Here is a 22,831-nt window from a genome sequence, read left to right on the forward strand (position 1 = left end):
TCGGGTCAAAATTTCCGATTGTTTGTAAGGTTCAAATTAAACCCAGCATATAAAGGAAGCATAAGAGGATATAGCAGATGAGGTGCTTGAGTGGGAGTTTGGAAATCCCTTGCTAGAACTATGATCTTGGTTCATAGAGCTATGATCAATTCCCCTCTCTTAGTTTCAATTTCTTCCCCTGTGAAATGGGGAAGTTGGACTACACAGTCTCATTCTTTTCAGCTTTAAAACCAAGATTTTTATGATCTGTTTCCATTCCATCATCCATAAGATTGAGACAATACATGCTCACCTACAATGGGTGGATGACTGAATTTTCCTGAACAATGAAATGTTTCAAAATTGTGACCACCCCAAAATTATGTTGTGGTAATGAATCAAACTTCCACAGTTCCTAGAGACCTCCAAATAGTTTCTTTTTCTTTCTTTTCTTTTTTTTTTTTTTTTGCAGTGTTACGATTGAACCCAGGGCCTTGTACTCGCTAAGCAAGGACTTTACCACTGATGTGTATCTCAGTCCTTTTTAATTTTTTAATTTTGAGACAGGGTCTTGCTAAATTGCACAAGTTGACTTTGAACTTGCAATCCTCTTGTCTCAGCTTCCCAAGTAGCTGGGATTATAGTTATGTACCCCTTCACTTAGCCCTAGAATAGTTTCTTTTTTTTTTTTTTTAAAGAGAGAGTGAGAGGGGGGGGGAGAGAGAGAGAGAGAGAGAGAGAATTTTTAATATTTATTATTATTATTATTTTTTTTTAGTTCTCGGCGGACACATCTTTGTTGGTATGTGGTGCTGAGGATTGAACCCGGGCCGCCCGCATGCCAGACAGATACCGCCTGAGCCACATTCCCAGCCCAAGAATAGTTTCTTTTAAATGCTAATAACTATATATGTTTATAGTATGAATTTATAAGTTTTATTTATTAATATATGCTGTTAAAGGTGTCTGTTTCCCACAAGATACTCATATGCGGGGGTGGAAGGCTAAAGACAGAAAGGGCATATATTTCATACTTTAATAGATGAACAGGAAGGGAAGGGTTACGAAATAGAGGAGGGGGGCAGGGGAAGAAGTAGTCTCTGCTTTTGATTCACTTTCTAACCCACAGCCATCTCTTCATGTTTACCACATTACTAGTTATCAATCTTATAGAGCATTGTATTTATATATTGTTGCCTCATTTAATTGGCACAACAATCTATTTGGGTAGGCACTGTTATCAATAATTGGCAGAAAGAGAATTTAAGTCCCAAAAGTGCATGACTAAGAACCTAAGTTTTAATTTTTTAAAATTATTATTTTGTTGGTAGTGGGGATTAAACCCAATAGCATTTTACCACTGAGCTAAATCACCAGCCCTTTTTATTTATTTTTGTGGTGCTAGGGATTGAACCCAGGGCCTTGTGCATGCAAGGCAAGCACTTTACCACCTGAGTTATATCCCCAGCTCTTATTTTTTAATTTTAAGATGGAGGTCTCACTAAGTTGCTTAGTGCCTCACTAAATTGCTGAGGTTGACCATGAATTTCTGATCCTCCTGCCTCAGCCTTCCAAATTGTTGGGATTACAGGTGTGAGCCACCGTATCCAAGTAGACAAAGCTATTTTATTTTACTTATTTCATACTGAGACGGAAGAGGTAGAATGTATTCCCTTTCCTAAGCATCCTGGCACCCCAGACACTATTGGTCACTTCTCCCAGCCCTGTCTTTTGTTGACCTTGTTAGAAACCATACTTCAGCTGGGTTCTAGTTTTTTTTGCACTGTATTTTTGGAAAAGGCATATAAACTTTCTTGATTTCCCTTGCTATATTTGTATACTAAACAGAAAGCTACTTGAAGGCAGATCATTTCTTATTCATTCCTCTCCCGCAAACCCTGACATAGCAATATTTGCCAACAAGTGATGTTTTAAAAACACTTGTTAGTCAGGCATGGTGACACACACCTGTAATTCCAGAGTCTCTGGAGCATCGCAAGTTCAAAGCCAGCCTCAGCAACTTAGTGAGGCCTGAAGCAATTTAGCCAGACGTTTCAAAATTAAAACAAAAACGAAAAACAACAACAACAACAACAACAAAAACAGTGGCTCAGTGATTAAGCACCCTAGGGTTCAATCACTGGTACCAAAAACCAAACCAAAACAAAACAAAAATCAAAAACCTCAAAATAAAACACAGAAGGGTTAGAAAGTCTCTAAACTTCTTTCTCATTCTTTGATCTTGAAATGGGATCTTGGTCACGTTAAGTGTACCATATACACTTGCCCTGGATTGTAACGACAGAACAAGTTTTTCCAAATTCTCATGACTTAAACCTGTATTTTTAAAGAGCTGGTTCTGACGGAATGGGTGGCGTTGTCTGGACCTGCGACTGATGTTTGTATTGAGGACTCTTTTATTTTCTGGAGACAAGATGCTGTTGCATAACAAACAGCACCGATAAAACCGATAAAACCCTAGTAGTCATCTCCAGGGTGGCCGGGAACCAAGGATTTACGGCAACCTCCTTTTGGGAAAGCGGCTCTAGAAACAAGTCTTTCTAGAGCGAGGGACAGACCTCTGGCTGGGAAGGCCGGTCCCTGAGTGTGCACTTTGTTACTTGACCTTGCCATAGTCCGTACCCTGCCTGGAGTTCAAGTTTCCTCACCTGCAAAATGGTGGGGTAGTCGGAGACAAAGATACCCGAGCTCCTCCCCACAAGCCTGGGCGTTTACTCCGCCCCTTGAGGGTGGGGACGCGGCGAGGAGGAGGTTGGGCCTAGAGCCCACCCTTGCCTCCCGGCCAGCCCTTTCCTCCTTCCCCCTTCCCGCCCCCTCGCTCCGCCGCGGTGAGGTCACGCGGGATACGTCACGGGGTTGTGACGCCACTGAGGGGTGGTCCTTCAGGAAAGGAAGGGGCGGGGCCTAAGGGGCGGCGCGTGCGCAGTGGGCGCGGCGCGGGAGGAGGCGGAGGCGGCGGAGAAGCGAGAGGCGGTAGCGGCGGAGGTGGCGGCGTTGGGGGGGGTGGGAGGGGGGGGAGCCGGAGTGTGAGTGGCTGAGTGAGTTTACCCCTATGAGGCGGTGAGAGGCCCGGGGCCTACCTCAGAGGAGCGGGGTCGCGGCGCCGGCTAGCAACGGGCCCCCTCCCGGTTCCCGGGCCTGGCGGCGCGGCGGCGGCTCGGTAGTGAGGAGGCGGGGAAGCGGGTGTCCGGCCCCCGCCATGGAGGGCATGGACGTGGATCTGGACCCGGAGCTGATGCAGAAGTTCAGCTGTTTGGGCACCACCGACAAGGACGTGCTCATCTCCGAGTTCCAGCGGCTGCTTGGCTTCCAGCTCAACCCGGCCGGCTGCGCCTTCTTCCTGGACATGACCAACTGGTGAGCCGGCCCCGCCGCGCCATCGCTGGCAGCGGCCTCGGGGCCCCGAGGGAAGGGAAGGGACACTCGAGCCTGGCGGCAGGGCGGGCCAGGCGAGCAGTGAGGTGGACCTCTTTCTTCGGGCGGGGAGGGCGAGTCGGGGAGCCCCGGCGGGCATGGGGTGAAATTAGGGGGTGAGCGGAGCTAAAGGAGAGTTAGGGGCCACGGAGGCTGCGGGGAGGCCGAGGAGATGGCGCGGGGTGGGTTGTTCACTAGGTTCTGCGGAGAATTAGGGCCCGAGGAAGGTGGAAGAGGGAAAAAGGTTTGGCCATAGACGCATAAGTGGGTAACCCTGGGAGGGAAGGCTTGTGGTGCTGGCTGAGAGTAAAAAGCACAGAAAATCTGGATCTGGAAAGTGGGTAAAAGACTGTAGTTGAAGTTAGGGGCTGAGGCCGAGAATTAGGGGGGAAACTCTAGGGAGGCTTGTTAAATATTGTGGACGAACCTGGGAGATGGAAGAGAGTTGGGAGTTAGGAGTTGAGAACAGATAATTGTATGTGGGTCTGTCTCTATCCGAGGAGAGATAAGGGAAAAAATGTTTTGGGGAAATAAATGATTTTGGTGGGAGAGATGACTTTCCGAAGAGTTGTGCCAGGGAAGAGTGGGATCTGGTAGTGAATCTACAAATAGAGGAGCCCGGAGTGTTAAACCTGGGACGGCATCTGGGCAGAACCTTAGGAAAAGTGGGAGAAAGGAGATGATCCTGGGAGAAGGAACTTTCTGAAAGAACTGGAGCCCTGCGCAAAGGGAATTTTGAGAAAGGCCTCCAGAATACGGAGAGTGGAGAAGAGCTTATTTGAAAGAAAGCGGGGTTGATAGACCTTTGAGAAAATGGAGAAGTTTAGGTAGGCTGGGAACCAAGTATTTTGGGCTTGTAGTTAGGTTATAGAAGACTGAATTGGGGCAGAAGACTATCTCAGTAAAGGAGTGTTTCTTGGCTTTGGAAGCAGCACTTGCTATTTTTGATAAGCAAAGCTTCCCCCCTGTTCTGTGAGTAGGGGTTGTTGAGTTCACTCAGGGTGAGGGAGGGAGTGGACACAATTAGACTTCCTTTGAGAGGCTTTCAGGTGAAGCAACTAATCTTTCTTTGGGCCAAAAGCAACGGGGTGAGTGCCCTTTGCTCTGTGTGGGGCATTCAGTCTCCTGACATGTGGAATCTTGTTTCTCTTGGCATCACTTCCACAACCAAACTCCCCTTTATTTTCACTTCCAACGAATGCCTCAGTCAGTGCCAGAAAAGAGGGCTGAACGATGGTTTTTATCCCACTCCTCACCTACTCTGGATGATGCTCATTTGTAAATGGGATCCTTTCTAGATGTGGCCAAACCAAAGGTGATGTGTAAATTTTTATTTTCTTGCAGCATCTTCAGTGGGTTCTGTTATTTTATCATTATTTAAAGCCAGCCATAGCAAGAGTGGGACTGAGTTTCTTGATGTTTAGAAAACTCTTTGAGGCTTCCAATGAATTCAGGAGATAGGCTTTAGAATTAAATAAATAAGTATTTGCCATCTCTATTTGTGTCTTTTATGCCCAGATGATCTCAGATAGGGAATGTAGTCTACTATAGATTTCTGACATCCAACCTGTAATGTTTAAGTAGAGATTGTTAGGGTTATTGAACACACTGAGAAGAGCTATTACTCTGGTGAAATTTAGAAGTAAAATCATACTTTCTTCCTTGTTACACTAGTTTAGTATAGAAAACTTGGCATACTGTAGCTGCCTGTTGGGTAGGGGAGGATTGATTTATCTCCCCACCCCCTGGTGAATTGAACCATCTAAATGCTGCCCTAATAAGTTTTTAGTTCTTTAAAGTCAGTGTTTGTTAGTACAATTATTATAGCTACAAAACTAGTGTAATGAATTTTATGTGCTTGAGGTGTGTATATTTAATATATGATTGATTGTTTTTAGGTGTTGTGAAAAGTGAGGAGATAGGTAAGGCCATGGTATGGAAAAGAAAATAAAAACAGTTGGGCTGTAAAAATTCTGTTTGAGTCTTTAAATAAAAAAAGAAAAGATTAATCTCAAAGACTTGAAGTCGTATGTATATTGATGACATTTATCTCTGTGTAAACACAAAGATACCTTTCTGAAGCAAGGTGTGAGCCATTAAAAAATGTTTTCTTAGTGTTATTTTTTTGGCATTGCTGGGTATCCAACCCAGGGCTTTAAGCATTCTAGGCAAGTAGTCTAACACTGAGGTAAATCCTCTCATTCTGAGTTCTGATTTGAAAGCAGTTGGAAGTCAGTGGCCTTTTAGGAATCTAGGCAATGAAGAGATAATTCAACTTTGAGTCACATTACCTTAGTTTTTGGCTGTAGAAAGAATGTTCTTTAAGAAATTAGGAAGGCTGTCTTTGTTTTCTTTCTTAGGAGAGCTTGTTAGCTCCATAATCCAGTATTATACTTAAAAAAAATTTTTTTTTAAATATTTATTTTTTAGAAGTAGTTGGACACAATACCGTTATTTTGTTTATTTATTTTTATGTGGTGCTGAGGATCGAACCCAAGGCTTCACATGTGCTAGATGAGTGCTCTACAGCTGAGCCACAATCCCAGCCCCAGTATTATACTTTTATTCCTGTGTTGACTTTTGTAAATTCATCTTGACAGATTTGTTTAAACAAACACCCATTATAATTAATAAAATCTAGTGAAATACAGATATGCATGCATACTTGATCAAAATATGTGTATGTGCTATACTGAAGTAAATATCTGGAGTCTAGAATTGTATTGCTTGAATGCATCATTTAATGTCTAACAACTGTCCAGATAGCCCTAATACAGGTTGGGAAGAATCACTCAGCTTGCTGTGCTGTAGTGGTTACCTGTTGAATTGGTGATGATTAACTTCCCTGTGACTTTATAAATGCTGGGTTTTGGGTTATAATAAATAATTATTCACTTGTCTGATCACTGTTAAAGATCATTTTTTAAATTACTTTTTATTTTTATTTTTTCTTAGTTGTAGACGGACACAATACCTTTGCTTGTTTATTTACTTATTTTTATGTGGTGCTGAGGATTGAAACCAGTGCCTCACTTGTATCAGGCAAACATGCTACCACTGATTTACAACCCCAGTCCAAGATCATTGTTTTAAAATGAACAGGAGTCTTCCAAAATGGAGCTCAGATTTGAAAGATGATGCTCTTTTTTCCCCAAGAGTAAAAATTATTTTTTTGTCATTTTTGAAAAAATTGAATGCTTTGGATCTGAAAATTATCTTCCCCGTTAACACAAAAATCATTGGCTAAGGTTGACAAAGTCGTGTATGTATTTCTATTTGTTTAATTTAGAACCAAGTATTCTTTTCATTTGTAGTGTTTATATTTTGAGGCCAGTGATATTGCTGGAAATTGGTGGAACTGTTTCATAACAGAGATGGTCAATTTTCAGTTCCTGAGGGAGTAGATGTGTGGGGCAGACTAACCGTGATATATAAAAGCCAAACTGAAATGACTTGTAGATTAGTATAACTTTTTTTTTAACATATATTTTTTAGTTGTTGATAGACCTTTATTTATTTATATGTGGTGCTGAGAATTGAACCCAGTACCTCACACATGCCAGGCAAGTGCACTACCCCTGAGTCCCAGCCGCAGCCCTTAGTGTAACTTTTTATAGGTAAAATTTCTTGCAGACACTGTGGGCTTGGGATAAAGAACCCGGAATTCTAAAACTGGAAGCCGGCTTTATAGAGATTCTCTATAGTTTATTCGAATTTTTAAAAAATATTTTTTTAGATGTTGATGAAACTCTATTTTATTTATTTATTTATATCCGGTGCTGAGAATTGAACCCAGGGCCTCACACATGCTAGGCAAGCGCTCTATCACTGAGCCACAACCCCAGCCCCTTGAATTTTTTAAAAGTATTTTATAGTTGCAGATGGACACAATACTTTTGTATATTTTTTTATGTGGTGCTGAGAATCAAACCCAGTGCCTCACATGTGCTAGGCAAGCACTCTGCCACTGAGCCACAACCCCTACTCCAGTTTATTAGAATTTTTCCTACAAGTTGCATCTAACCCTTTCAAGGTAGTTATCCTATTGTATTACTAAGGGTATAGATCTGTGTGATATCTTATTATAGAATTTAATTACTTTTCTAGTTAGAATTATGTCAGAACTAAATCTCCTTTGCTGCAGTTTTTTTTTTATTTGCCTATGTCCTTCTTGGATATGGAAAATATCAATAAACACCTTCCTTAAAGCTTTTAATTCACATCACTAAAAGTTTTCTTTTTTTTTCTTTTTTTCTTTATTGAGAGAGTGAGAGAGAGAGAGAGAATTTTTAATATTTATTTTTTAGTTCTCGGCCGACACAACATCTTTGTTGGTATGTGGTGCTGAGGATCGAACCCGGGCCGCACGCATGCCAGGCGAGCGCGCTACCGCTTGAGCCACATCCCCAGCCCCTAAAAGTTTTCAACTACTTAAAATTTAAATATGTTCAGTTTAGGTGCTGGAGTTGTGGTTCAGTGGTATAGTGCTTGCCTAGCACTGGGTTCCATCCTTAGCACTACATATAAATAAAGTATCGTGTCCATCTCCAGCTAAAAGTATTTTTAAAAAAATGTTCAATTTAATGGATTCATGTTCTTTAATGTAGTCAAATCGGCGTGTGTGTGTGTGTGTGTGTGTGTGTGTGTGTGTGTATGTTTTCAGGGGAAATCAGGATTTGGAGGCAAATTTCAAATGATTTTAAAAATTTGTAAAATATACATAACAAAATTTTACCATTACAGGCAATTTTAAATTGCAGTTCCATGTCACATAAAATTTTAAACTCACTTCTGGCCCTCAAAGGCATTTGTCTCTATTGTGTATGTGTTCAAATTAAGTCAGTCCTTCTTATTGTAGTCAGTCCTTCTTATTATTAACTATCTTAATGATAGTTCTAGATTTTTAGAGGATATTAGTGTAGGAGTTAATATTGAACTTCTTTCTTTCTTTTTTTTTAATATTTTGTTTTAGTTGTAGTTGGATACAATACCTTTATTTACTTATTTTTAATTTATATATAACAGTGGAATGCATTACAATTCTTACTACATACAGAGAGCACAATTTTTCATATCTCTGGTTGTATACATAGTATATTCACACCAATTCATGTCTTCATACATGTACTTTGGATAATAATAACCATCACATACCTTTATTTCTATATGGTGTTGAGGATCCAACCCAGTGCCTCATGCATGGTAGGGGAGCACTCTGCCACTGAGCCACAATCCCAGCCTCCTGAACTTCTTTCTTTCTTTCCTTTTTTTTTTTTTTTTTTTTTTTTGAGAGAGAGAGAGAGAGAATTTTTTTAGTTTTCGGCGGACACAACATCTTTGTTTGTATGTTGTGGTGCGGATTGAACCCCGGCTGCACGCATGCCAGGCGAGCGTGCTACCGCTTGAGTCACATCCCCAGCCCCCCGAACTTATTTCTAAATATAACTGTTGTAGCTGTAGATAAATTAATAACATGTAGGCAATTTCTCTCTTTCTCCTGTTCTTTAAGCTAGTACTATGCAGTTGGGTGTTGCAAATACTAGGTTGCCTCCAGGTATCCTCAAGGAGCCTTGCATGTTTTCGAACATTACACTATATACCATGGAAGGAACATGTTTTCTAGAAAAATAACTTGGGGAAAACATTTTTGTAAAATAATGTCCTGCGGATACACTCAACATTATCAAAGGCACCCTGCTAGATAAAGTGATGCAATAAATCAGACCATAAAGGTGAAATTCACTAGTATCTCAGGTGTGGTCTCACGGTGCCTCAGGCAGTTCTTTTCTTTGCCGTTGGGGGGATAGGGAGTACCAGATATTGGATCCTAGGGTACTTTACCACTGAGCTATATTCCCAGCCCTTTTTGTTTTTTATTTTTATTTTATTTTTTATTTAACTGAGTTGTTTAGGGCTTCACTAAATTGAGTTGCTTAGACTTGCCTTGGACTTGTGATGCTCTGGCCTCAGCCTTCTGAGACACAGGGATTACAGGTATGTGCCACCATACCCAGTTTAATGAATTTCTGTTCTTTGGTTAATCTAAGGAAAAGTCCCCTTGTAATGGAAATAAAACTTGATACAATATTAGTTTCCTTTAAAAATGTGTGGGACTAGGGGTACATTCATTGGTACAGTGCATGCTTGGCATGATGAATGCCTGAGTTAAATCTCTAGTGCCCCTGAGGCCCTAAAAAAGTATTCTACATAGAAGTTTTAGGAAGAGAGTATGGAAAGGTTGCATCACAAAGATAGAGTGTTAATCCTCTGTTAAATTTTTAAAATTGAGAGTTACTGCTTTTGGATATTCTTGTTTTCTACTTCTTTAACTGGTACATACAATTTGAGACTCTTGATTTAATATGAGATAGTTTTATGCCAGGTCAGTGGTGCATGCCTGTAATTCCCGTGACTCAAGAGGCTGAGACAGGAGGATCCTAAATTTGAGACCAACCTTAGCAACTTAGCCAGGCCCTCAGCAACTTAGTGAGATCCTGTCTCAAAATAAATAATAAAAAGGGCTGGGGATGTAGTTCAGTGGTGAAGTGCCCCTGGGTTCGACCCCCAGTAGCAAAAAAAAAAAAAAAAAAAAAAAAAAAAAGAAAAAGAAAAGAAAAGTTTATAAATAGAGCAGAGTCCTTTTAGCTGGTTTTTTTTTTTTTTTTTTTTTTTTTTTTTGCAGTGCTGGGGATTAAATATAAGGGCACTCCACTGGATTACATTCCCAGCCCTTTTTATTTTATTAATAATCATAATATTTTTTGGTACTGGGGATTGAACCCAGGGGTGCTTTAGCACTGAGCTATGTCCCCACTCCTTTTTTTTATTTTTTATTTTGAAATGGGGTCTTGCTAACTTTCTGAGGCTGGCTTCTAACTTGCCATCCTCCTGCCTCAGCCTCCCTTTTCATTTTGAGACAAGGTCTTGCTAAGTTGCCCAGGCTGGCCTTGAATTTGCAGTCCTCCTGTTTCAACTTCCCAAGCTGATTACAGGTGTTCATCACTGGGACTGGCTTATTTTAGTTTTAAAGGAATACAATGACAAGTATATCACTGTCCTGTAGAAAGTCTTTTTTAACAGTGCTGTTACTGAAGTATTTGCCTTTTCAAGCATAAGTCAGGATTAATCATCATTTTAGCCAGGACAGGCAGATGGGGCTTCTTTACCACCTCCCATCTTCTTATTCCCACCCCAAATTAATCTAATACATTATAGCACAAACTTGACAATCAGACAGTATTTAAACAAATATGTTTTGTATGGATCACTAGCAGATAGTGTTATAGGAAACCTACATACCAGAAACTGTCGGAGAAAAGTTTCAGGATAATGAGAAAACATTTCATATGTTAATTTTCAGTTAACTGAGTAAAATTTCATAACAGATAGGAGTGGATCAAATCAAATAGGATCAGGATTCACAAAGATTGTGTGCCTGCTATGGACATATTGCTTTCTTAGAAGTTAAATTTTGAAATGGCTGGATTAGAATTGATGGAATTGTAGTTAGATTTCCTGAGTGAAACGAGGAAGGAACAGTTGCTGCTTTGAATATGTATGTACTTGTATTTGAGTACTTGTTTGTAGTTGTTTGGGATGTATACCTTGGAGTGGAATTGCAGGGTCATAAGTCATTCTGTGTTTTTGAGTATCTTCCAAAATGGTTTCCAAAGGTTAGTAGAGAGCTAGTCTAGCAGGTGCAGTGCCCTTCGTTCAATCTTCAGTACCACAAAAAAAAAACAAACCCCCAAAACAAAAGCACAGTAGCTGAATGATTTTTGCATTTCCACAACCAGTGCAGCAGAGTCTGTCCCAACTTCTCCATAACCTTACCAGTACTTACTTTTATAAAAAATTACAGCTGTTTGAGTGAATGTGAAATGATGCCTCATTATGAGTTTGGTTCTCATTTCCCTAATTACTAATGATATTGAACATCTTTTATGTGCTTTTTGGCCATTTGTGTATTTCTTTGGGAAATATCCAAATTCTTTGCCCATTTTTAAATTGGGTTTGTCTTTTTGTTATTGAGTTGTGTGGTCTTCATATTCTGGAATACTTACCAGATACGTGATTTGCAAATATTTTCCCCCAGTCTGTATGTTGTCTTTTCACTTCTTTGATACTAGCCTTTGATATACAGATTTTTTTTATTGATGAGATCCATGCCATTTTTTTTCATTGCTTGTGTTTTAGGTGTCATATCTTGAGAATTCATTGCTAAACCCAAGATCGTGAAGATTTATCCAGTGTTTTCTTCTAAGAGTTTTATGGTTTTAATTCCAACATTTAGGTCATCACTCCATTTTGAGTTAATTTTTTTGCTGTGGTGTGAGATGGGAACCAACTTTATTTTATGGAGCTTAATTTTGGTCATGTTTATACTCTGGAATGTGATTTCTGCAGTATGTTTATCCTTTACTTGTATTAAATATATACTGTATTCTCTTTGGCCTGTTACTAAAAGTTGGACCAAAAATGGTACAGAGTTTTCTGGTGGGGAATAATAAAACTTAGGGATATTTTATTGGCATCCCCCCAAAATTAAATGTGTTTAAAAGACCGATTTGTCCTTTTCCTCTGCTTGAACCAGCTTTTGTTTCTGACTTTCCCCTGTTCTGTTAATAGCTCCTGTGTTCCAGACATTATATTTGAACTGTTATCTCCAAGGTCTTTTCTTTCCTTGATATCCCAATATTTTCAGTTTAGTTCATTTGCACCTGGGTTTAGCAGTGCACTTCTTAACTTGTCTCTTCCATTCCTTCAGCCACAACTTTAGTTTGCAGGTATGTTACCAGTTTAACAGGGTAACATAGGCATAGGCTCCAATTGGTTTTCTGTACCTAACTTTCTTTGTTCCAGTTCATTTTGTGGACATACCACATAAATCTTTCTAAATCACAACTTTGATCTAAGCCTGTCTTTTCTCTGAATCCCTTAACAGTGCCTGTTGCTTACCAGATAGAGATTTTTTTTTTTTGAGAGAGAATTTTTAATATTTATTTTTTAGTTTTTGGCGGATACAACATCTTTGTTTGTATGTGGTGCTGAGGATCGAACCCAGGCCGCATTCGAGCGCGCTACCGCTTGAGCCACATCCCCAGCCCCGTGCCTTTCTTATGAAATTCTGTTCTCTGGAATTGGCCTACTGATGATTCTTCTTAATAGTGATCTCTTCTGAATTCCACACTTTTCTTAATTGCTTTTAAAATAATACTTATCATATACACACACCCACTCTCACGGAAAATGCCCCCCAACAGCCTTTGTCCCTGAGCATCTTAGGCAATGCCTTATACATAGTAGGTGTTGAGTAAACATCCGTAAACAAGTGTAGTACATGAAGGTAGATGGAAGAAAAAGCATAATTTTTATGGAATGATTGAAGTCTAGTGCTGTTGAAAGAAAGCAGAACTATAAATTATAACCCCTTTATAGGCTGCTTATAGAATTTTGTTTTATTTGGTACTGGGAATTGAATTAAAGGGTGCTTAATCACTGATCTGTACCCCCAGCCTTTTTTTTTTAATGTATGTATATATTTATTTATTTTATTTTGAGAGAGGGTCTCGCTGAGTTGCTGAGACTGGCCTCTAACTTGTGATCCTCCTGTCTTGGCTTTCCAAGTTGCTGGGTTTATAGTTGTGTACCACCACACTTAGCTATTCACGCGCACACACACACTTTTTTTTTTTTTAAAGAATTCTTCTCCTTTTTTAAATATACTTTTTTAGTTGTTAGTTGTTAGTGGTTCTTTGTTTGTTTGTTTATAAGTAATGTTGAGAATTAAACCCAGTGCCTCGTGCACGCCAGGCAAGTGCTCTACCACTGAACCATAAGCCCAACACACACATATTTTTTTTTTAAATTAATGTGATAGTGTCCTTTGGTCCTTTCTAGTACATTAAAATTTCTCCTCTGTATTAAGCAAGAGACTACCACCCTGTAATTACATATGATTTTATTAAAACTCGATTTTCTTGTGTTAAGAACTAAACTACCAAGTAGTGAGCTCATCTGAATTTATTTATGTAGTATTTATTGTCAGAGAATGCAATTCATCAGTTGATCATTTTAGGGACTCCAAATTCAGTAAAACTAAAACTCACTGAAGAGGTTTAACTCTTAGTAAATCGTCTGTTCAAATAAAAGAAATGTACTTTTCTTAAATTGGAAGAGTAATTGATTTTATAAGTGATGTCCTAATGATTTGTCAAAATTTATATATGTCTTAGGAAGGGGAGAAATTTATTCCCAAATTCAGAGACTCAGTTCTACTGAATTTTAAAAGACTCACTTTTAAAAATTAATATGTAATTATGCTTACCTCCAGTGTTGTGAGCCTTGGGTCTACAACAAGTTTCTGAGGGTTCTGAGGGTTCATACTTGAATTACTGTGCTTGAAGTCTGTGACTCACAGCCTGTTAAAGTTACAGCCATTATGATTGATTGCTATGCAAAGTGCTTTAAAAATGCTTTCTGGTCACATTTATTTACTAAAGAAAATTTTATTTTTTACTCCCCACACCTAAGTACTTTGAAAACAGGTTCTTTAGATAACTGATAGGAGGATGGGGTTTGCATATAACTGACCATAATCACTGCTTTATGTTTTAGAAATTATAATTTATTATTTTGAATTATCCATTGTGACATAAATAATTTATGTTCATTGCACATGTTAGAAACAACTGATAAGCAATAAGAAAGCAAAAGCCATACTCACAGGACCCAGATACAAAAAATGTTAACCTTTTAGTGTTATATCCATCTAATACTGCGTTGTGTTTGTGCTTGTGTACCTGTGTTAGCTTTCAGAAGTGGAGTATTTACTATATTCTAGGTATTATTTTAAGTAATTTGTGTTTAATATGTAATTTAATGCCTGCAGTAGTTCTAGGAACTACTATTATCTTCATTTTTCAGAAGAGGTCAAAAGAGGCTCAGAGTATTTAGATAACTTAACCTGGTCACATGGATGGAAATGGGATTTAAACATAATAAACAGTATGGGACCAGAATCTGCCCATGCTCCTGTATGAGTATCCCAGGGCTGCTATAGCATGTAACAAACAGGGTGGCTTGAAACAACAGAAATATGTTGGTTCTCTTACACTTTTGGAGACAAAATGTTCCAAATTAAGCTTTTAGCAGGGCTATGTTCCCTTTGAAATTCTTTTTTTTTTTTTTTTTTTTAGTAGATGGACATAATATAAAATACCTTTATTTATGTATTTTTATGTGGTGCTGGGGATTGAACCCATGGCCTTGAGCATGCAAAAAAAAGCATGCACTCTACCAACTGACCTATATCCCCAGCCTTGAAATTCTTTATTATTTATTTTTCCTTTTGATGTTCTAGCGAAGGATTCTTCCTTTACTTGTCTTTGTTTTCTGTGGCTCATACCAATCTTTGGCCTTCCTTGGCTTGTAGCTGCATCATTTGGGCCTCTGCCTCAGTGTTCACTTGGCCTTCTTCATGGTCTCCCAGATCTCCTCCTCATGAGGACACCATTCAAATTTGGGGCCTACGCTAATCTAGTGTGACCTTATCTTAACTGATTACATCTGCAAAGACCCTATTACCAAATAAGGCAACATTCCAAGGTTCTGAGGGGGGGTGAGAGTAGAGTCTTGGAGGGGGGCACTGTAATACAGTACATATACTTTAATATATTTCCAGTGCACATGCTGTAATCTGTCTTCATTTAATCTCTTATGGTCATTTCTCCTTTTTTTCTTTTTTTGGTGCTGGAGGTTGAAGTGATGGCTTCACATATGCTGATAAGCATATGCTGTACTAAGCTGAATCCATTCCTTTCTTCTTTTCCTTCTTTTTTTTTTTTTAAATATTTTTAGTTGGACATGGACATACTACTTTTATTTGTTTATTTTAATGGGATGCTGAGGATTGAATCCAGTGCCTCGCATGTGCCAGGCAAGCAAGCACTCTACCACTGAGCCACAACCCCAGCCTTCCATTCTGTACTTAGTAAATATGGTTCTGCACTTTTACCCTTAAAGACTTCATAGTATTGCATCATATGAAATTGGATAATTTAATAATCCCTTTTTATGGGCTGGGGCTGTAGCTCAGTGGCAGAGCGCTCGTCTAGCACATGTGAGGCACTGGGTTCGATCCTCAGCATCACATAATAAATAAAAATAAAGGTATTTGTGTACAACTAAAAAATAAATATTAAAAAAAAGACAAATAAAATAAAGGCATTCTGTCCATCTACAACTACAAAAAATCCCTTTTTATTGGATATATAAGTTGTTTTCAATTTTTTTTATCAATATAAATTGAATATTGAATATTCTTGGAGCTAAATCTTTGCTCACATACTTATTTCCTTAGGATTCATTCCTAGAATTCAATTACTGAGCTAAGGATTTCTGGGCTAAAGATAAACATGGCTTTTAATGCTCTTAATACTTAATTGCCAAATTGTTTTCCCCACAGAGACTAGACTCATTTGTATTTCTGCCACAACTATAATGAGTGATTGTTTCTTTGATACCTCATCCGTGCAGCATATTGTAATTAAATTTTTTCAACTTCATAGTTTAAAAATGTTATCTTGTTTTAATTTGTATTTTGTCATTTCCAGTGAGTACTTTCATGTGCTCAAAGCCCATTGTATTTCATGCATTGGCTGAATTTGCCCTTTGTCCATTTTACATAAAGAGGTTTGCCATTTTCCAAAATGAACATTTTTTTCTCTTCCCTGATTATTAAAGAAATAAAGATGAATATAAAAATCCATCAATTCAGAAATGTCTAAGAAAGACAATAAAATTACTTGTAATATTACTATATATGTGTGCATATATATAGATATTCATATTTACATATTCATTACTATACATATGTGCATATATATAGATATTCATAGGCATATAATTTATGTTTTAGATTAAAATCAATCATATAATGCATATTGCTTTAATGGCCTACTTTTCACTTAAGTGCACTGTAGCTATTTCTCCAAGTCCCTTTTTCATGGCTCCCAGTACAGGCAGTTTTCTGTATTTGTTTTTTTTTTTTTTTTTAATATTTATTTTTCAGTTTTCGGCGGACACAACATCTTTGTTTGTATGTGGTGCTGAGGATTGAACCCGGGCCGCACGCATGCCAGGCGAGCGTGCTACCGCTTGAGCCACATCCCTAGCCCAGTTTTCTGTATTTGTGGTCTCAGCTTCTAAGAATTCATTCAACCTTGGGTCAGAATGTAGTAGGGCCTATAGTGATGTGTTTGTACTGAATACGTACAAATTTTTTTTTTTTTTTTGGTACCTAAACTATACAGCTTAATGACTATACATACATTTACCTTGATATTATAATAGAAAATGATTTAAAGTATACTAGAGGATGGGTATAGATTATTTGTAAATACTATGCTATTTTCTGTAATGGTATCTTTAAATGTTGGTATGTGTAGAGGGTCCTAAAAACATCCCCTAGGGACAACTGTATTTTATTATTTGAACATTCTTTAATTTGTTTTTAAGCAGTCATTTATCTTTATTGAGTTTTGATTTGTTTTTTGCTATAACAACTATCTCCTACATGTTTAATTATTTCACCTCTCTCAATCCTTTTTTTTTTTTTTTTTTTTTTTGCAGTACTGGGGATTGAATCCAGGGGTGCTCTACTACTGACTGGGTTACCCTCCCCGTTCCCCACCCCCAGCCTATTTTATTTCAAGACATGTTAGGTTGTTCAGGTTGGCCTTGAATTTGACATTTTCCTGTGTAGGCCTTGTGTATAGCTGGGGTCAGAGATGTGCATTTCTGCACCCAGCTCGTGATTCTTTTTTTTGTTGTAACATATGTTTATTTAGGACAAATTCTTAGAAGTGGAATTGGCAGATCAAAGGTATGCTCTTTTTTTTTTTTTTTAAAGGAATTTTGTATCATTTCTAGATTGCCTCCATGAGACAGTGTCAAGCCTGTTTTTTGAGAATTTCATTTTTTTAACATTTTTATTTGTTTTTATTTATTTATTTGGGGTGCTGGGGACTGAAACTCAGGGTCACTCAATCACTGAGCCATGTCCTCAGCCCTATTTTTTTAAATTTTTTTTTTAGTTGTAGTTGGATATACAATACCTTCTTTTTTTAAAATATATTTATGTATTTAGTTGCATATGGACCTTTATTTATTTACATACGGTGCTGAGAATCGAACCAGTGCCTCACACATGTTAGGCAAGAGCTCTACCACTGAACCACAACCCCAGCCCATAATACCTTCATTTTATATATTTATTTTTATGTGGTGCTGAGGATCGAACTAAGTGCCTTGCACATGCTAGGCGAGCGCTCTACCACTGAACCACAACCCTAGCGCCCACAGCCCTATTTTGTATTCTATTTAGTGACAGGGTCTCACTGAGTTGCTTAGTGCCTCACTTTTGCTGAAGCTGGCTTTGAACTTGCAATCCTCCTGCCTTATCCTGTGAGGTTGCAGGAATGCGCCATCGCACCTGGCTCTTATTTTTATTTTTGCCAGGTAGATTTAGTCTGATAAGTAAAAGGTGAAGTAGGTGCAGTTTTATGTATGTGTTTGATGGTACTTACAACATTTTTTTTTTTTTGATAACAGGGATTGAACCCCAGATTCTTAACCAATAAACCACATCCCCAGTCCTTTAAAAAAAAAAAAAATTGAGACAGGGTCTTGCTAAGTCCTTAGAGCCTTGCTAAGTTACTGAGATTGGTCTCTAATTTGGAATCCTCCTGCCTCAGCCTCCTGAGTTGCTGGAATTACAGGTTTACACCACTGTGCTCTAATTTATTAAGTTTTTATTGTGGAAAAAATATAATGAACTCTGTGTATCCTACCAGATTTTATAATCATTAATGTTTTGTCCCTTTTCCACCTTTTTTTCCACCAGAAGAATAGTATTTTAAAGCAAACCTCAGCTAGATAGATAGTGGCTTTTAATTTCCATTATTACAGCTTTGGTTGGGATGTAGCTCAGTAGTAGAGGACTTGCTAACATGTGTGAAACCTGGGGTACAGGGGATTGAACCCAGGGTCTTGCATATGCTAGACGAGTGCTGTAGCATTGGACTATTTCCCATTTTAAAACTACCTTTAAATTTCTTTACCTTTTGGTGTCTAAAACAAAATAGGAGAAGTCGGGGAGGGAGAATAATTTGAATTAGTAAAATCGTGGAGTTGTGCAGTTATCTTTGCTATCCAATTTTAGAACATTTTTGTCACTTCTTTGTGCCAGTTTGATCAGTCCCCACTTTCTCTGCCCCAGGGAGCCACCATTCTGGTGGTTTCGTTTCTTTTTTTTTTCTTTTTTTTGGTGGTTCTTTTTTTTGGGGGGGGGTTGGTTTTTTTGGGCAACATAGGAGATGGAACCCAGAGCCTTATATCTGCTAAGCACTTAACTCCACCACTGAGCTATACAACAAGCTTTCATAATTCTGTTTTTGTTTTTCATAGATTTGCCTTTTCTGGATAGTTCATATAAAAATAAACATGTAGCATGTAGTCTTTTTGTGTCTGGTTTCTCTGCCTTAGCATTGTTTTTATATTATACCACATATCATATACAGAAGTTCATTTTTTTTACTGAATATTATTCTGCATATTTTAATGCTTCCCCTCTCCCCATGCTGGAGATCAAATCCAGGGCCTTGGGTCTATACCTCCAGGCTTTTCATATTTTAAAATTACCTTTAAATCTTTTTATTTTTTTGGGGGGGGTTTGGTCACTTTAAAAATGTATTTTATTTGTTGTTGTTGTTGTTAGTTCTGGGGATTGAGAAATGGTGGGGCATGGTGGTACACACCTGTAATCCTAGTGCCTTGGGAAGCTGAGGCAGGAGGATGGCAAGTTTGAGATCAGCCTAAGCAATTTAGGACTGAGCAAATTAGTTCCATAATCCCTAGCCCTCAAAATAAAAAGGACTGGGGATATAGCTCAGTGGTTAAGTGCCCCAGGTTCAATTCCTGGTACAAAGGGGGAAAAAAAGAAAAGAAAAGAAAATGGATATTTGTCAGTTATACTTTGTCCCTATATTTCAAATTTACTATTTGTGTCTAACCTTTTTAAAATTCCATTTGGATATGTAATCTTTTTTTTTTTAAATTTTCATTTTTTAAAACAATCTATTTATTTCACAGAACTGAGGATATACCCAGGGGTGCTTAACCACTGAGATATCTCCTCTGGTACTTTTAAATTTCTTTTATGGCTGTTGCCCAGCTGGCCTTGAACTTGTGATTCTCTTGCCTTAAGCTCGAGCAAGTGTTTGGAATTGTAGGTGCGCAACACCACACCTGGCAGTAATATATGTTTCATGAAAAGTTTAGATGGTACATAAATGCCTGTGTCCCCTCTTATCCAACTCTAGAGATAGCCATTATTCTGTTGTTTTTGTGCCTTTGTGGGCATGTATTTGATCAGTGAGATACCTGAGTCTTTGTGCATGTTAATTAGAAGTTATCATTCTATTTTCTTCCTTTCTCTGTTCAGATTTAAGTCCCTCTTTTCACCTTTTGGTGAAAAAGAACTGTCCTTTGTATTGATAGTTAGAAGTTGGAATAAACAGATGTCTTTAGGCTTTCATTGTTTACTTGATTAGGAAATTTTTGTTTTTCTCTCATTTTTGATACTGGGGGTTGAATCCAGGGGCACTTTACCATTGAGCTACATAATCCCCAGCCCTTTTTAAAAAATTTTTTTTGAGCTTCTAGGAGTCATTGTGTCTGTCATTGTGCGTCAATGGAAATTTTCTCTTTTGCAATGCATTAAAGCAAACTGTGATTTTTTTTTTTTTTTTTGTGTGTGTGTATGTGTGTGTGTGTGTGTGTGTGTGTGTCACTTTGGATCCAGCCTACAGTCTAGTGTATGCTAGTCAAGTTCATCACTGAACTACATTACCAGCCTAGTATGTTTTTCAGTATGGACTTGAGGCCAGGCCATTTCAAATCTATCATCTACTTCAGTCGTCAAGGTTTTTCCAACTGAAAGAGCATGCTCTGTTGGTGTACCATCTCATGTATAAAGATCTTCTCCTATTTTCCATACTTTATTTAAAAAAATTTTTTTTTGTGTGTACTGGGGATTGAATCCAAGGGTGCTTAACCACCAACCCACATCCCCAGCTCTTTTATTTTATTTGTGTGTGTGTGTGTGTGTGTGTGTGTGTGTATTTTTTTTAGTTGTGGATGAACCTTTATTTATTTTTATGTGGTGCTGAGAATTGAACCCAGTGCCTCATACATGCTAGGCAAGTGCTCTATTACTGAGCCACAATCCCAGGCCCCCCCTTTTAAAAAACATTTATTTTTTGTTGTAGTTGGATACAATATCTTTAATTAATTAATTAATTTTAAAATTATTTATTTTTTAGTTATAGGTGGACACAATGTCTTTATTTTACTTTATGTGGTGCTGAGGATCAAACCCAGTGCCTCATGCATGCTAGGCGAATGTTCTACCTCTGAGCCACAACCCCAGCCCTAATTTATTTATTTTTATGTGGTGCTGAGGATTGAACCCAGGGCCTCGCCTGTGCTAGGTGAGCACTCTACCGTTGAGCCACAACCCCAGCCCCCCCCCCACCTCTTAATTTTTATTTGTTCTTTTTAGTTATATATGACAGTAGAGAATGTATTTTGACATATCATATATACATGGAGTATAACTTCCCATACTTATGATTGTACATGTTGTGGAGTTAAACTGGTCATCTATTCCTATATGAACATAGGAAAGTTATGTCTGATTCATTCTGCTGTCTTTCTTATTCCCATTTCCCCTTCTTTCCCTTCATTCCCCTGAGTCTAATTCAGTGAGCTTCTGTTCTTCCCTTTTACTCTCTGATTGTGTGTTAGCATCTGTATATCACAAAGAATGGTTGGCCTTTGGTTTTTTTTGGTGGGGGGATTTCACTTAGCATGATAGTATCCAGTTCCATACATTTACCCAGCCCTTTTAATTTTAATGTTAAGTTTTTGGTACCAGGGATTGAACTTAGTGGTGTTTAACCACTGGTCTACATCCCTAGCCCTTCTTTTATTTTTTATTTTGAGACAGGATCTTAATAAGTTGTGTAGGGCCCTGCTAAGTTGCTGATGCTGGCTTTGAATTTGTAATCCTCCTGCCTCAGCCTCATGATCCATGGGAATTACAGGTGTGTACCACTGGTTTTCACTTCCCATAGTTAAAAAAGATATATGATCCTATTCCATACAAATAGGATCATATATCTACTGTTCTCAAACTTGCTTTGTGTGTGTGTGTGTGTTTGTGTGTGTGTTTTGCTGAGGATTGAAGCCTGGGCCTTGTGCATGCAGGCACTCTGCCAACTGAACTGTATCCCCAGCCCAAACTTGCTTTTTTTTTTTTTTTTTGTAGTTATAGATAGATAGAATGCTTTTATTTTATTTATTTTTATGTGCTGCTAAAGATCGAACCCAGGGGCTGGGATTGTAGCTCAGTGGTAGAGTGCTTGCCTTGCATGCGTGAGGCCCTGGGTTCAATCCTTAGCACCACATAAAAATAAGCAAATAAAAATAAAGATATTGTGATATTGTGTCCATCTACAACTAAAAAAAAAAAAAAGATGGAACCAATGCCTTACACATACTATGCAATCTCCTCTGCCACTGAGCTACAGCCCCAGCCCTCAGACTTGCTTTTTTAACTTCACAGTGTACTATATAGGCAGCATTCCATTTATGTCTTTACATTATTGTTGGTCTGATGGATTAAACGTGTACTTATTTTAATTGGTTTTGTCTTAATTGGGAATGAGATTATATATTCTTCTATGTCTTTATTGGCTTATATTTTTCTGTGACTTATTTCTGTGTTTTCTTCTCCACTCTATTGGATATTCTTTTCTTCATTGATGTGTGTAAGCTGTATGCCTATTAAGAAAAATAAATTTAAATGTCTGCTTTTACTCCATAGTTTGTCTCCTCCCACTCTATTTAAAAATATAATAGGGGCTGGATGTATAGTTCAAGGGTAGAACATTTCAGTTGTCATGCATGAGGCCCTGGAATCCCTATCTAGCACTAGAATTTTATATATTTATGTGTATATATATATGTATATATATATATGTTTTAAAATTGACGCATAATAATTGTGGGGTAAATGTGACATTTCAGTACATCTATACCATGTGTACACAGATCAGGGTAATTGGCACATCTATCACTGTAGACACATATTATTTCTTTGTATTGGATACATTTTAAATCCTCTACTAGCTATTTGAAATATTCCGTTAGGACCAGGCATATAGCTTGATAATAGTGTGTGTGCTTAGCTTGTGTGAGGCGCTGGGTTTGATCCTCAGTACCATATTTAAAAAAGAAAGTAACTGTTGTCAACCATAGTTATCCTTTTGTGCTCTAGAACATTAGAAGTTAT

The 22,831-nt window shown here is 38.1% G+C and overlaps 1 protein-coding gene across 2 annotated transcripts in view; it reads left to right on the plus strand.

The window, feature by feature from the left end:
* The first annotated feature begins 2,995 nt into the window (after nucleotides 1-2,995).
* Ilrun (inflammation and lipid regulator with UBA-like and NBR1-like domains) overlaps nucleotides 2,996-22,831 on the plus strand; it is an 84,165-nt gene continuing 64,329 nt past the window's right edge. For both annotated transcript variants that reach the window (XM_026383360.2, XM_026383361.2), the window contains exon 1: nucleotides 2,996-3,357. In XM_026383360.2, the coding sequence (XP_026239145.1) occupies nucleotides 3,200-3,357 (158 nt within the window). In that variant the 5' untranslated portion in view covers nucleotides 2,996-3,199. The remainder of the gene's footprint in view (nucleotides 3,358-22,831) is intronic.

The sequence above is a fragment of the Urocitellus parryii genome, chromosome 8 (assembly GCF_045843805.1).
Source record: "Urocitellus parryii isolate mUroPar1 chromosome 8, mUroPar1.hap1, whole genome shotgun sequence".
NCBI lineage: Eukaryota > Metazoa > Chordata > Mammalia > Rodentia > Sciuridae > Urocitellus > Urocitellus parryii.